General features: G+C 32.5%; 2 protein-coding genes across 2 annotated transcripts; both read left to right on the plus strand.

Moving 5' to 3' along the window:
- The first annotated feature begins 14 nt into the window (after window positions 1-14).
- Window positions 15-515, plus strand: LOC132179848 (uncharacterized). Its single transcript, XM_059592640.1, has one exon. The coding sequence runs from the start codon at window positions 48-50 to the stop codon at window positions 297-299; it is 252 nt and encodes an 83-aa protein (XP_059448623.1). The 5' UTR covers window positions 15-47; the 3' UTR covers window positions 300-515.
- A 5,677-nt stretch (window positions 516-6,192) lies between these two features.
- LOC132178207 (putative glycine-rich cell wall structural protein 1) lies at window positions 6,193-9,752 on the plus strand. The gene is made up of 3 exons (XM_059590655.1): window positions 6,193-6,400; window positions 6,532-6,577; window positions 9,500-9,752. Exons 1-3 carry the CDS (start codon window positions 6,193-6,195, stop codon window positions 9,750-9,752), a joined length of 507 nt encoding a protein of 168 aa, XP_059446638.1.
- Window positions 9,753-12,394: the final 2,642 nt, after the last annotated feature.

Raw genomic sequence — 12,394 nt, forward strand, 5'->3', positions numbered from 1 at the left:
TCATGTTTCCCATGAAGAGGGTCAACTCTATTGTCACGGCGGCCGATATGGCGGCTCTTTTCATGGCGGCCAACTCGGCGGCCAAGCGGATATCCGGCGGCAAGGTCAGGATCCTGCCGGATTCCGAAGGCGGCAGGGAAGAGGTGGGTGCGGCGGCGGAGGAAAGTGGGTCGAGATTGAGTTTGGAGGGAGTTGATGAGGTGTTCGCGTCGCCGGAGTTCAAGTTTAGGTTATCTGTGTGCCGGTCAAGGAAGCCGGGGTTGGAGACAATTACAGAAGAGCCCATTCGTTCAAGATAAGTACAATATCTATATATATATACATATATAGATGTGTTTGTTTGTAATTGTAGGTTAATTAATTTATCTGACAGTTCTATTAATTGAATTTGCTCTCAAACTTTTTGCATGGAGAGGAATTAATTATTGGTTGCTGATTTCCTTTGGATTTGGGAAGAATTTTATTTACGATTTTGGTGTGTAATCACCAACCCCTGTAAAAAGTTGATAAAATTAAATAAGGCTAATTAATAGCTGTTAGATTTTGAATATTCCTCTTGGAATAGTCAATTCCTAAGGAAAAAAAAAAAACAAGTAATGTCACTTTCTACGGCCCAACCCATTAAGTTTTTTTTCTTTTCCTTTTACAAGACTTTTTTTTTTTTGGTGAAATATTTTTCTTTCCAAGACTTGAATATATCATCAAATTCTCCAATTAAGCTGGTCTTCTGTACCGTGATTTGCGGGCGAAGTTGGGACTTGGTTTCTGGAAAAAGTTACAATTTATTTTTATGTTAAGTGGATTGTTTATTAATTCTTCTCTACATAAATGAGTTGGGTAGAATGTGGTTAAATAAAATAAGGAACCAAATATCCTGTGACTCATTTAAAATAGTGTCAAATATCTATAAACATTTAAAATACACATTAAATTCTTAACCTTATTAATAGCAGTTTATTAATTTAGACTAAGGGCTTGTTTGAGATTGCGTTTTAGGAACCCAAAAGTACTTTTAATGCTCAAAAAGCTCGTTTGAAGAAAAGTACTCATTTGATAAAAGAAATTAAAAGCACTTTTAAATATTCAAAAAGTCTAAAAATTGCCAAAAAACACTTTTGACAAAAGCTTAAAAATGAAGATTTTGTCCAAAAACTCTTTTTGATTTTTTTTTTGGAAATATACCATACTCATTCATTGATAAAAGTCGCGAGCCTAACGCTCTTACAAACAAAGCAAAAAGCTCTGAACTAAATCATAGTCGAAGCTAAAGATATAGTCATCAACAACAGACCAAATCAACCATAACACAGCATCCGCTAACTTATAACTAATCATCAGGTTTAAAAATTAGATCTGCATCAAACAGATACCATCTAATGCATAGGTAGCGCTTATTCCTCGGCCTTAAAAGCAAAACCCCCAAAACCGATACTTATTTCTCGGCCTTGAGAGCAAAACCTCCAAACCGATACTCATAATAACGGGCAGCAACAAAGCAGGAGGAGAGAACCTTATTACAAGCAAAAAGAAAAAACCATACAGAGAAATAAATGGAACAGTAAAACAAATACAGGAAAAGAAATTACAGAAAAACAAAAATACAAGGAAATAAATGCGAAAAACACATAAAGCGGGTCACGGTAGCCGGAGGAGGCCGATCGCAAGCTGGCCAAAAACCGCCGCAGAAGGTGGCACAAAAAGCTTGGCGCAGGAGGGGCGCGTGAAAAGACTCGACAGCAAGCGGTGAGCGGCGAACCGGGCGCGGAGGAGATCGGCGGCACACACAAACAAACAGGGAGGGGGAGAGTTTGAGTGAAAACCCCCAAAAACAATACCCACCGAGAGAGAACACAAAAACAACATAACAGAAAACACCAAAGACAGAAACAAGCCTAAAAACAAAAATCGGGTAGCAAAGAAGCAAAATCAAAGAACGAAAGCAAAGAAGCACAATCAGGGAGAAACGAAAACAAACCCAGCCGGATTTTATATTTTAGGCGATTAGTAAAATCCAAAATCTACTAACAGGCGGTTAGTAACTCTAATAACCACTAACCGCTTTTTAAAAGATTTTTTTTTTTAAAAAAAAAAAAAAACAAAATGATGTCGTTTGACATCGGTTAAGGGTTTTGAAAAAACCTAAAACTGCTAACTGTAAGTGTAACCGCCTAGGCGGTTAGCAATTTTTCCTAACCGCCTTCAAAAGCGGTTAGTGGTATGTGTTGTGCCTCACTTATTAAGTGAGAGTTTGAGTCCACACGTAAAGAAAAGTATTAAAATATAAAATAAATAATTAAATTCATTAATTTTTATCAGCTTAAGCTTTTGGGATAAAATGAGTATTTAACAAGAGAGAGATAGAGAGAAACCACGTGTGTTAATTTACAATATGCATTTAGTGCATTTAGGAAAATAATATTGTCTTTTTTCTTTGGGAGGTAAATTTTTTGGACAAGTTTATCATCCTAAATGCATTAAATGGAGAGGATCATTTTCCCATATATATCTAGCATAGACAACCATAAATAAGATGAGGAAAACACCCCTTAAACACATTAATTCCAAGTACCCTTTAACTTCTACAATAAGGAATTTGGCTAGGAGGTCGTTTATCACATATATATATATATATATATATATATATATATAGGAGTTGGCATGGTTAGCTAGGCAAAGGGTGTGTTTGGCAAAGGCCTTTGGGGCCCCAAACTATTCATTAATTTTATTTTTATTTTTTCAATATTTTTACTTTTTACATCATATTAGTCATTTTTTTATTATTATTCAAATAAAAAATTACTACAAAACAAAATTTTTTCACTTTTTTATACCACACATTGTACTTTAATTGTTTTGTTAATATATATATATATATATATATATATATATAAAAGCGACAGAAAACAAAAATTTTAATAAACAAAACGTTTTTCTAGACCAAGAAAAAATGAGGATGATGTTTTTCTTTTTACAATAAAAAGGGCGGAAGGGAACGACATCAAAGACAGTGTTTTAATTGCGGTAATGCATAGACTAAGCTGATATTTAATAAGGGAAAAAAATATAAAATTAGTCTTTGTAGTTTAGCTGATTTACAATTAGCTCAATGCGATATCAAAATGAACTTAAAGGTCCGTGAGGTATGCCAAAAAAATAATTTAGTCACTACAATCAAATTTCGTCTACTAATTTAACAAATTCTGTTAATGTAACATTAACTTAAATATATAGGACAAGTATCACAATTTTATTGGCTCTCACGATTCACGCCATCATAATTTGTTAAGTCAATGAACAAAATTTTGTTGTGAGGACTAAATTATTATTTTTTGGCATACTTCAAAAACCTTTGAGTTCATTTTGATACTATAGAGAGTTAATTGCATGTAAATCAAGTAAACCACATGAACTAATTTTGCATTTTTTCCATTTAATAATGCAAAGCATCATGGATGTAAAATTAGCTTTAGTTAATGAGAGACAAGAAGATGTGAAGGGTAGGATAACTTTATTAGGAACAGGATCATATCTGGTTTAAATATATTTAGTTAATTATATTTAATGAGTATTTTTATCTTTTTAAAAGAACAAAAATACACTTATAATATAATTATCCGGATAAGAGAGGATTCTAATCTGCCATGTTTAGATTGGCACCCACAATAAATCGGGAACAACTTACAACTACAAGAAACAGGATCCTTTCCAGTCCATTTTGGACTGAAAAATATTCAATTCATGGTTAGGATTTCATCTTAGAAATCCTAAAGCCACAAATGAGACATATATCCCACTAAAAAAAATAATAATAAAATATTATTTCATATTAAAAAAAAATAAGAGGTGGTTGGCTACCCCATCTTGGCCATGGGGTGGTCCGGCCACCCCCTATGGCCAAACTAAAAAAAAAAAAAAAATCGTTTGGGCCTCGGATGGCTTCGGCCACCCCAAACCACCCCCAGGGGCCAAATGAAAACTTTTTTTTCTTTTTAGATTTGGCCCTTGGGGGTGGCCGAACCACCACGAAGGGCTGTAAAGCCACCCTAGACCGAAGCCACCCTAGACCGAAGCCACCCCAGCCCCTAACTGGGTTGGCCAATCACCCCTTAATTTTTTATAATTGTATTTTTTTAATTATTTTAAAATATATATATATAATCTTTTATTATTTTTTTTATTAATAGGACAGATGTTCTATTTATAGCCTCTAGTCCATAATGTTAAAAAAAAAATTCTTTGTGAAATCCTTACCAGAGGGGTTTGTGTGGTTAAAATTTATCTAGGTATATATATTTAAGCCTTGGAACTAATAATCATTTTCAAATTAGCCCCACAAACCAACAAGTATGATATTTAAATACATTAAATTACCATTTTTTGTTAAAAATGTTTCTTGTGAATTAAGATCATCTCAATTTCATTTGAACGGATTTTATTCAGTTAGTTATAGTGGAAAATATTTTTGTCTCGACAAAGTTACCCCTCCACTATAACTAATTGAATATAAATGAACTAGAAAACATCATATTCTATGCGTCGTCCATTATGTTGAATGGAAAGGTGGTCGGTTGTGTTGAATGGAAAAACGCCTTAAATGAGGTTTTCTAAGGAATCATCTCGGCAAAGACCTCTACATATTTTGGTGATTAAATCAACAATTTTGATGATAGGTACAATTTTTTTTTTGTTTTTTTTGGTCAATTGCGACGTGGAAGCCCTTATATTGAAAGTCCATAAGTTACTCAATATATACATGATCATGAATACTTTGACCATCATATTCAAAGTCCTTTTCCTTAATTAATGAGATCCCTTCATATTTTTTAAAATAAAAAATTCTCATTTTCTAAAATTTGGGCCCTTTATTTCATTTAATGGTGTAAACAAATGTAAAAATTTGTATGTTATCAAAGTAATTAATTTTAGTTTTTAATATGTTAAATTCACTTGTCTCGATAGCACAAACTTTATACTTATTTAAACTGTTAAATAAAATTAATAACTTAAATTTTAAAATATGAAAATACTATATTTTAAAAAATACAAGGGAATTTAAATTCAACGAGATGACTTGCATAGTTGCATTACTGCATAGCACAAAAGGCAATAAATAAACTTACAGTACTCTCGATCGCACCTAATTAATACTCTCTCTCACCCTTTGGGCTTAGGCAAGTCAAAGATTTTTACATTCGGTACTTATCCAATATCCACCTACTCAAAGCCACCTTAACTGACGTTTCGGGAACCAATCAAATTCGGGAATCGCGGCGAAGTAATACGATAAGACGCGTTTGGGAGTGGGAATTTACATGTCAAAAATATAATTTTAAATTAAATTGTAGGCCATGTATAGTTTGAAAATGCATTTAAAAAAAATTGCTGTTTGAAAAAATAAAGTGCAGGAAAAAAGAATTAATTTTAAAAGCTAAACTTTAAATAGCAATTTCACCAAACGCATAATTACGTTTTTAAAAATTAAAATTATTTTCAAATCACAGGTTTTAAAATTAGTATTTTTTTAAGTAATCCCATGATTTGAAACTAAAAACTGAAACAGATCCTAAATCTGTTTTTTTTTTTCTTTTCGAAATTTTATAGTGCATTTAGAGTAATACTATAAATCCTCTTAGAATCATCTAAGGTCCTCCTAAATGTGATGCGGCTTTTAAAATTATCGTTGAATTTAAGATGTGATATTGATTTATTGGTGATTTTAAGGTACATCACATTTGGAATGACTCCAAAAAAACTCAAAGAAGACTTATAACATTTACCTATATAGCACCACCGAAAACCGAACATTTTTTAGAGGAGTTCAAAGAATACCCCTTTGTCTTTAAATTTTAAAAAAATAAAATAAAATAAAATAAAAAAAGATTAAAGGAGCATCAACGAAAAGATTAAAAGTCGAACTTTGGTTTAATTTTTCAGAAAACCAAAAAAATGGAGTAATAATCTAGGCGCGACGTCTCCAGTAACCCATGCAAGCATTCATGCACTGCCAATTTTCCGAGAATCCCATTACTCTTTTGCAGGTAATGGGCATTAAAATTAAGTTATTTGAACATATTTATCTCCCTATAAATAACCACCCATTTCTTCCTTTAATCAACACTACCCTTAAGAGTTAAGACCCACATCTTCATCATCTACTACAGTCTACACCTTAAGTAGCTACATATTTTTAGAATGGGCGGCAAAGGAGGCGATGGCGGTGGCAAAGGAGGCGGTGGCGGTGGTGGAGGAGGTGGTGGTGGAGGAGCTGGCAAAGGAGGTGGCGGAGGTGGCTCCTCAAAGGGTGGTGGCAGCGGTGGCATGATGGTTGCTCCGGGCAGTGGAGGAGGAGCCCATATCTCAAGGGACACTTTTGAGAGCAACCCACAAGGCTATTTTTCTGGTCTGCACTCCACTGGAAAAGAAACTAAATAGATTTGATGGTTATCTTGTGGAGGTTTCCTGCTTAAACGACATGTAGCTTTATGGGTTATATGTTGGAATAAAATAAAGCTTGAATTCTTGTTGCTTCAGTTTTGTCATTCGCTTTACATTCTACTCGACAGCAAATATTTTTCCGGTCCATTTCAGGCAAGGAAATATTCAGTTCATGACTAAATTTTTTTAAAAAAATCTTAGAACTACGAATGAGACACATATTTTATTAAAAAAAATAATAATAAAATATCATTTCATATTAAAAAAAAAAAGAAAAAAAGTGGTTGGCCACCCCATTTTGGCCATAAGGGATGGCCGGATCACCCCATGGCCCTTGGGGGTGGTTCGGCCACCCCCCATGGCCAAACTATAAAAAAAATAAAAAAAATATATGTTTGGCCATTGGGGGTGGTTTCAGCCACTGCAGACGAGCCGTCTTTTATAATTTTATTTTTTAATTATTTTAAAAATATATAATATTTTATTTTTATTTTTATTAATGAGATAAATGTTCTATTTAGAACCTCTGATCCAAAATGTACGGAAAAAATCCTCTTCCCAACTACAAAGGCAGATCCTGTTCCCAACTACAATGGCTTGTGTTAAGTGATGACGAGGTTTTTTTGCCTCCATTTAGTTTTTGCCAGGATGAGTACAATTATGTCACTTTATTATAACGAGTAAAAAAAAATTCTTTGTGAAATCCTTACCAGAGGGGTTTGTGTGGTTAAAATTTATCTAGGGATAAATATATTTAAAAACTAATAATTATTTTCAAATTAGCCCCACAAACCAACAAGTATGATTTTTTTTTTTTTTTGGTGACATGTCCACACAAGGGAATGGAGATGGGGGATTCGAACTAGTGACCTCCGCTTCATGAGGCGTGGTTCACAGCCGATTGAGCTATCTCTTGAGGACAACAAGTATGATATTTAAATACATTAAATTACCATTTTATGTTAAAAATGTCTCTCATAAATTAGGATCATCTCCATTTCATTTGAATTGAAAAATATTCAATTAATTATATATAGTATAAATTTTTTTTATCCCGACAAAATTACATATCCCTCCACTATAACTAATTGGGTCTAAATGAATTAGAGAGTATCCTATTCCATATGTCGTTCTCGTCCATTATGTTGAATGGAGAGGTGATCAGTTGTGTTGAATGGAAACACGCCTTAAATGAGGTTTTCTAAAGGAATCATCCCAGCAAAGACCTCTACATATTTTGGTGATTAAATCAACAATTTTGACGATAGGTACAATTTTTTTTTTTTTTTTTTGATCAATTGCGACGTGGAAGCCCTTATATTGAAGGTCCATAAGTTACACAATATAGTTTAACAGCTGTCCTTTCTCAAAATATATCAAATATACATGATCATGAATACTTTGACCATCATATTCAAAATCCTTTTCCCTTAATTAATGAAATCCCCTCATATTTTCTAAAATAAGAAATTCTCATTTTCTAAAATTTGGGCCCTTCATTTCATTTAACGGATCCGGCTTATATGTATGCTGTAGTTGAAGTAACAGTCAAGATTGAATCTTTTAAAATCTTTTTTCATTTTCTATCTCCTATTAAAAGCTTTTAAAAGTAAGTCAACTTTGAGATTAAATCTTAATAGTTGCTTACAATATAACATACATACTGTTATTTTAAAAACAACATGTAAGCCAAATCTGTTAATTTAACAGTGTAAACAAATGCCAAAAATTTGTATGGTACCAAGGTAATTAATTTTAGTTTTTAATATGTCAAATTCACTTATCACGATATCATAAACTTTTACATTTATTTAAACCGTTAAATAAAATTAATTATTCAAATTTTAAAATATAAAAATAATATATTTTAAAAAATATGAGGGAATTCAAATTCAACGGGAGACTTGCATTGCATTAACACAAAGAGCACTGATTGACAGCACGCGCGGGCGTGGCACGCCCAGTGCAAAAGCAATAAATAAACTTACAGTACTCTCGATCGCACGTAATTAATACTCTCTCTCACCCTTTGGCCCTTGGCAAGTCAAAGATTTTTACATTCGGTACTTATCCAATATACACCTACTCAAAGCCACCTTAACTACTGACGTTTCGGGAACCGATCAAATTCGCGAATCGCGGCGAAGTAATAGGATAAGACGCGTTTGGGACTTGGGAGTGGGAATTTAAATTGTAGACCATGTATAGTTTGAAAATGCATTTAAAAAAAATTGCTGTTTGGAAAAATAAAGTGCAGGAAAAAATAATTAATTTTAAAAGCTAAACTTTAAATCGCAATTTCACCAAACGCATAATTTTGTTTTTAAAAATTAAAATTATTTTCAAATAGCACGTTTTAAAATTAGTATTTTTTAATTAATCCCATGATCTGAAACCGAAAACTGAAACGGATCCTAAATCTGTTTTTTTTTTTCAAAATTTTATAGTGCATTTAGAGTAATGTTATAAATCCTCTTTGAATCATCATAAGGTCCTCTTAAATGTGATGCGCCTTTTAAAATTACCGTTGAATTTGAAATGTAATATTGATTTATTGGTGATTTTAAAAAGTATATCACATTTAGAATGATTCCAAGAATACTATAAGAAGACTTATAACATTTACCTGTATAGCACCAAAACCGAAAACCGAACATTTTTGAGAAGAGTTCAAAGAATACCCCTTTGTCTCAAAAAAAAAAAAAAAAAAAAAAAAAAAACACTAGAAACGAGAAGATTAAGGGTGCATCAACGTAAGATTGAAAGTCGAACTTTGGTTTAATTTTTCTGCAATTTTGAGTAGAAAAAAGAAAGAAAAAAAATTGGAGTAATCTAGGCGTGACCTCTCCAGTAACCCATGCAAGCATTCATGCACTGCCTATTTTCCGAGAATCCCATTACTCATTTGCAGGTAATGAGCATTAAAATTAAGTTATTTGACCATATTTATCTCCCTATAAATAATCACCCATTTCTTCCTTTAATCAACACTACTCTTAAGAGTTAAGACCCACATCTTCATCATCTACTACAGTCTACACCTTAAGTAGCTACATATTTTTAGAATGGGCGGCAAAGGAGGCGATGGCGGTGGCAAAGGAGGCGGTGGCGGTGGTGGAGGAGGTGGTGGTGGAGGAGCTGGTGGTGGAGGAGCTGGTAAAGGAGGTGGCGGAGGTGGCTCCTCAAAGGGTGGTGGCAGCGGTGGCATGATGGTTGCTCCGGGCAGTGGAGGAGGAGCCCATATCTCAAGGGACACTTTTGAGAGCAACCCACAAGGCTATTTTTCTGGTCTGCACTCCACCGGAAAAAGAAACTAAATAGATTTGAATCATTTGATTGCTATCTTGTAGAGGTTTCCTGCTTAAACGACATGTAGCTTTATGGGTTATATGTTGGAATAAAATAAAGCTTGAATTCTTCTTGCTTCAGTTTTGTCATTCGTTTTACATTCTACTCCACAGCAATTCCATTTTATTTCATGTTTAGTCGTAATGAATTGATAATAATAAATCGAGCCCAAATAAATAACATCATGTTGCTTTCTTTTTTGATATGTCCGTACAAGAAGAATATGGAGATTCGAATTAGTGACTTCTACTTTCATCTTTGTTTCATTAAGCAAAGACGACCATATATAGTATAGACAATCATAAATAAGATAAGGAAAACACTCCTAAACACATTAATCCCAAGTACCCTTTAAGTTCTACAATAAGGAATTTGGGTAGGAGGTCGTTTATCACATATATGGTTAATTAGCTAGGCAAAGCTGATTATGCCAAAAAGTGTTTTTAATATGAAGTGTAAAAATTATTTTTATTTAACTAAACGTTTTTCTAGAGAAAAAAAAAAAGAAAAAAAAAGGTTGGTGTTTTTTTATTAATATATTTTTATAATTATAATAAAAATGGCATAAGGGAACGACCACAAAGACGGTGTTTTAATTGTGGTAATGCGTAGACTAATTAAGTTGATATTTAATAATGCAAAGCAGCATGGATGTAAGATTAGCTTTAAGTTATTGAGAGACAAGAAGATGAGGAGCATAGGATAACTTTATTAGGAACTGAATTATTTCCCATTTAATTGTATTCAGTTAATTATATTTAGTGGTATTTATGTCTTTTCACTTTTAAAAAAATAAAAATACATCTCTAATATAATTAACAGAATATTTTTCAGTCGGTAAGATCCTAATCTGCCCCGTTCAGAATGGGACCCACGATAAGTCATGAGCAACTTACAACTACAAGTCTTCAGCAACTTGTAGAAATGCCTCCATTTAGTTTTTGCCGGGATGAGTACAATTATGTCGTCGTCGTCGTCCATTATGTTGAATAGAAAAGTGGCCGGTTGTGTTGAATGGAAAAACGCCTTAAATGAGGTTTGTGTGGTTACAATTTATCTAGGGATAAATATATTTAAGCCTTGAAAATAATAATCATTTTCAAATTAGCCCCACAAACCAACAAGTATGATATTTAAATACGTTAAATTACCATTTTATGTTAAAAATGTCTCTCGTGAATTAAGATTCTCTCCATTTTATTTGAACTGAAAAATATTCAGTTAATTATAGTAGTAGATATTTTTGTCCCGACAAAGTTACCCTTTTACTATAACTAATTGGATATAAATGAACTAGAGAACATCCTATTCCTTCTCCTCGTCCATTATGTTGAATGGAAAAGTGGTAAGTTGTGTTGAATGGAAAAACACATTAAATGAGGTTTTCTAAGGAATCATCCCGGCAAAGACCTCTACATATTTTGGTGATTAAATCAACAATTTTGATGATAGGTACAATTTTTTTTTTTTTGGTCAACTGTGACGTGGAAGCCCTTATATTGAAGGTCCATAAGTTACACAATAGAGTTTAACCCTTTGTCTTTTCTCAAAATATATCAAATATACATAATCATGAATACTTTTGACCATCATATTCAAAGTCTTTTTCCCTTAATTAATGAAATCCCCTCATATTTCTAAAATAGAAATTCTCATATTTTAAAATTTAGGCCCTCCATTTCATTTAATGGTGTAAACAAATGCTGTGCATTAACCCCAGTTATACATAGATTAGCGGATAGATAGTACTTAATTGTAAGATCTGTACTATATTTATGATATTGTAATCTCATAGCTTTGGCCTATAATTTTTCAGAGTTTTTATGTTCTATGATGTAAGAGTTTTATACTCTAGATCTTATTATTAATGAAGTTGCAAAGATGCCTCTTTCAAAAAAAAAAAAAAAAGTGTAAACAAATGCAAAAGTTTGTATGTTACCGTATCAAGGTAATTAATTTTAGTTTTTAATATATCAAATTCACTTGTTTCGATAACACAAATTTTTATATTTATTTAAACCAATAAAATGAATTTTAAAATATGAAAATATGAGAGGATTAAAATCCAGCGAGATCACTTGCATAGTTGCATAGCACAAAAAGCAATAAATAAGCTTACAGTACTCTCGATCGCACCTAATTAATACTCTCTCTTTACCCTTTTGGCAAGTCAAAGATTTTTACGTTCGGTACTTTTCCAATATGGCTGCTCAAAGCCACCTAATAACTGGCGTTTCGGGAACCAATCAAATTCACGGCCAAGTAATAGGATAAGACGCGTTTGGGAGTGGGAATTTACAGGTCAAAAATATAATTTTAAATTAAATTGTAGACAAACTATAAAATGCATTTTTAAAAAGTTCTTGTTTGAAAACTTAGATTAATAAAGTGCAAGAAAAAATGCACAATTTTAAAAGTTATATCGCAATTTCACTAAACGCTTACCTGCGTTTCTAAAAATTGAAAGTATTTTTAAATCTCACATTTTAAAATTACTACTTTTTAATCGCACTATTCGAAACCGAAAACCAAAACAGATCCTTAATCAGTTTTTTTATTTTTATTTTTTTTCAAACGTATATAGTGCCTTTATATATATATAGCACCAAAA

The sequence above is a fragment of the Corylus avellana genome, chromosome ca4 (genome assembly GCF_901000735.1).
Source record: "Corylus avellana chromosome ca4, CavTom2PMs-1.0".
NCBI lineage: Eukaryota > Viridiplantae > Streptophyta > Magnoliopsida > Fagales > Betulaceae > Corylus > Corylus avellana.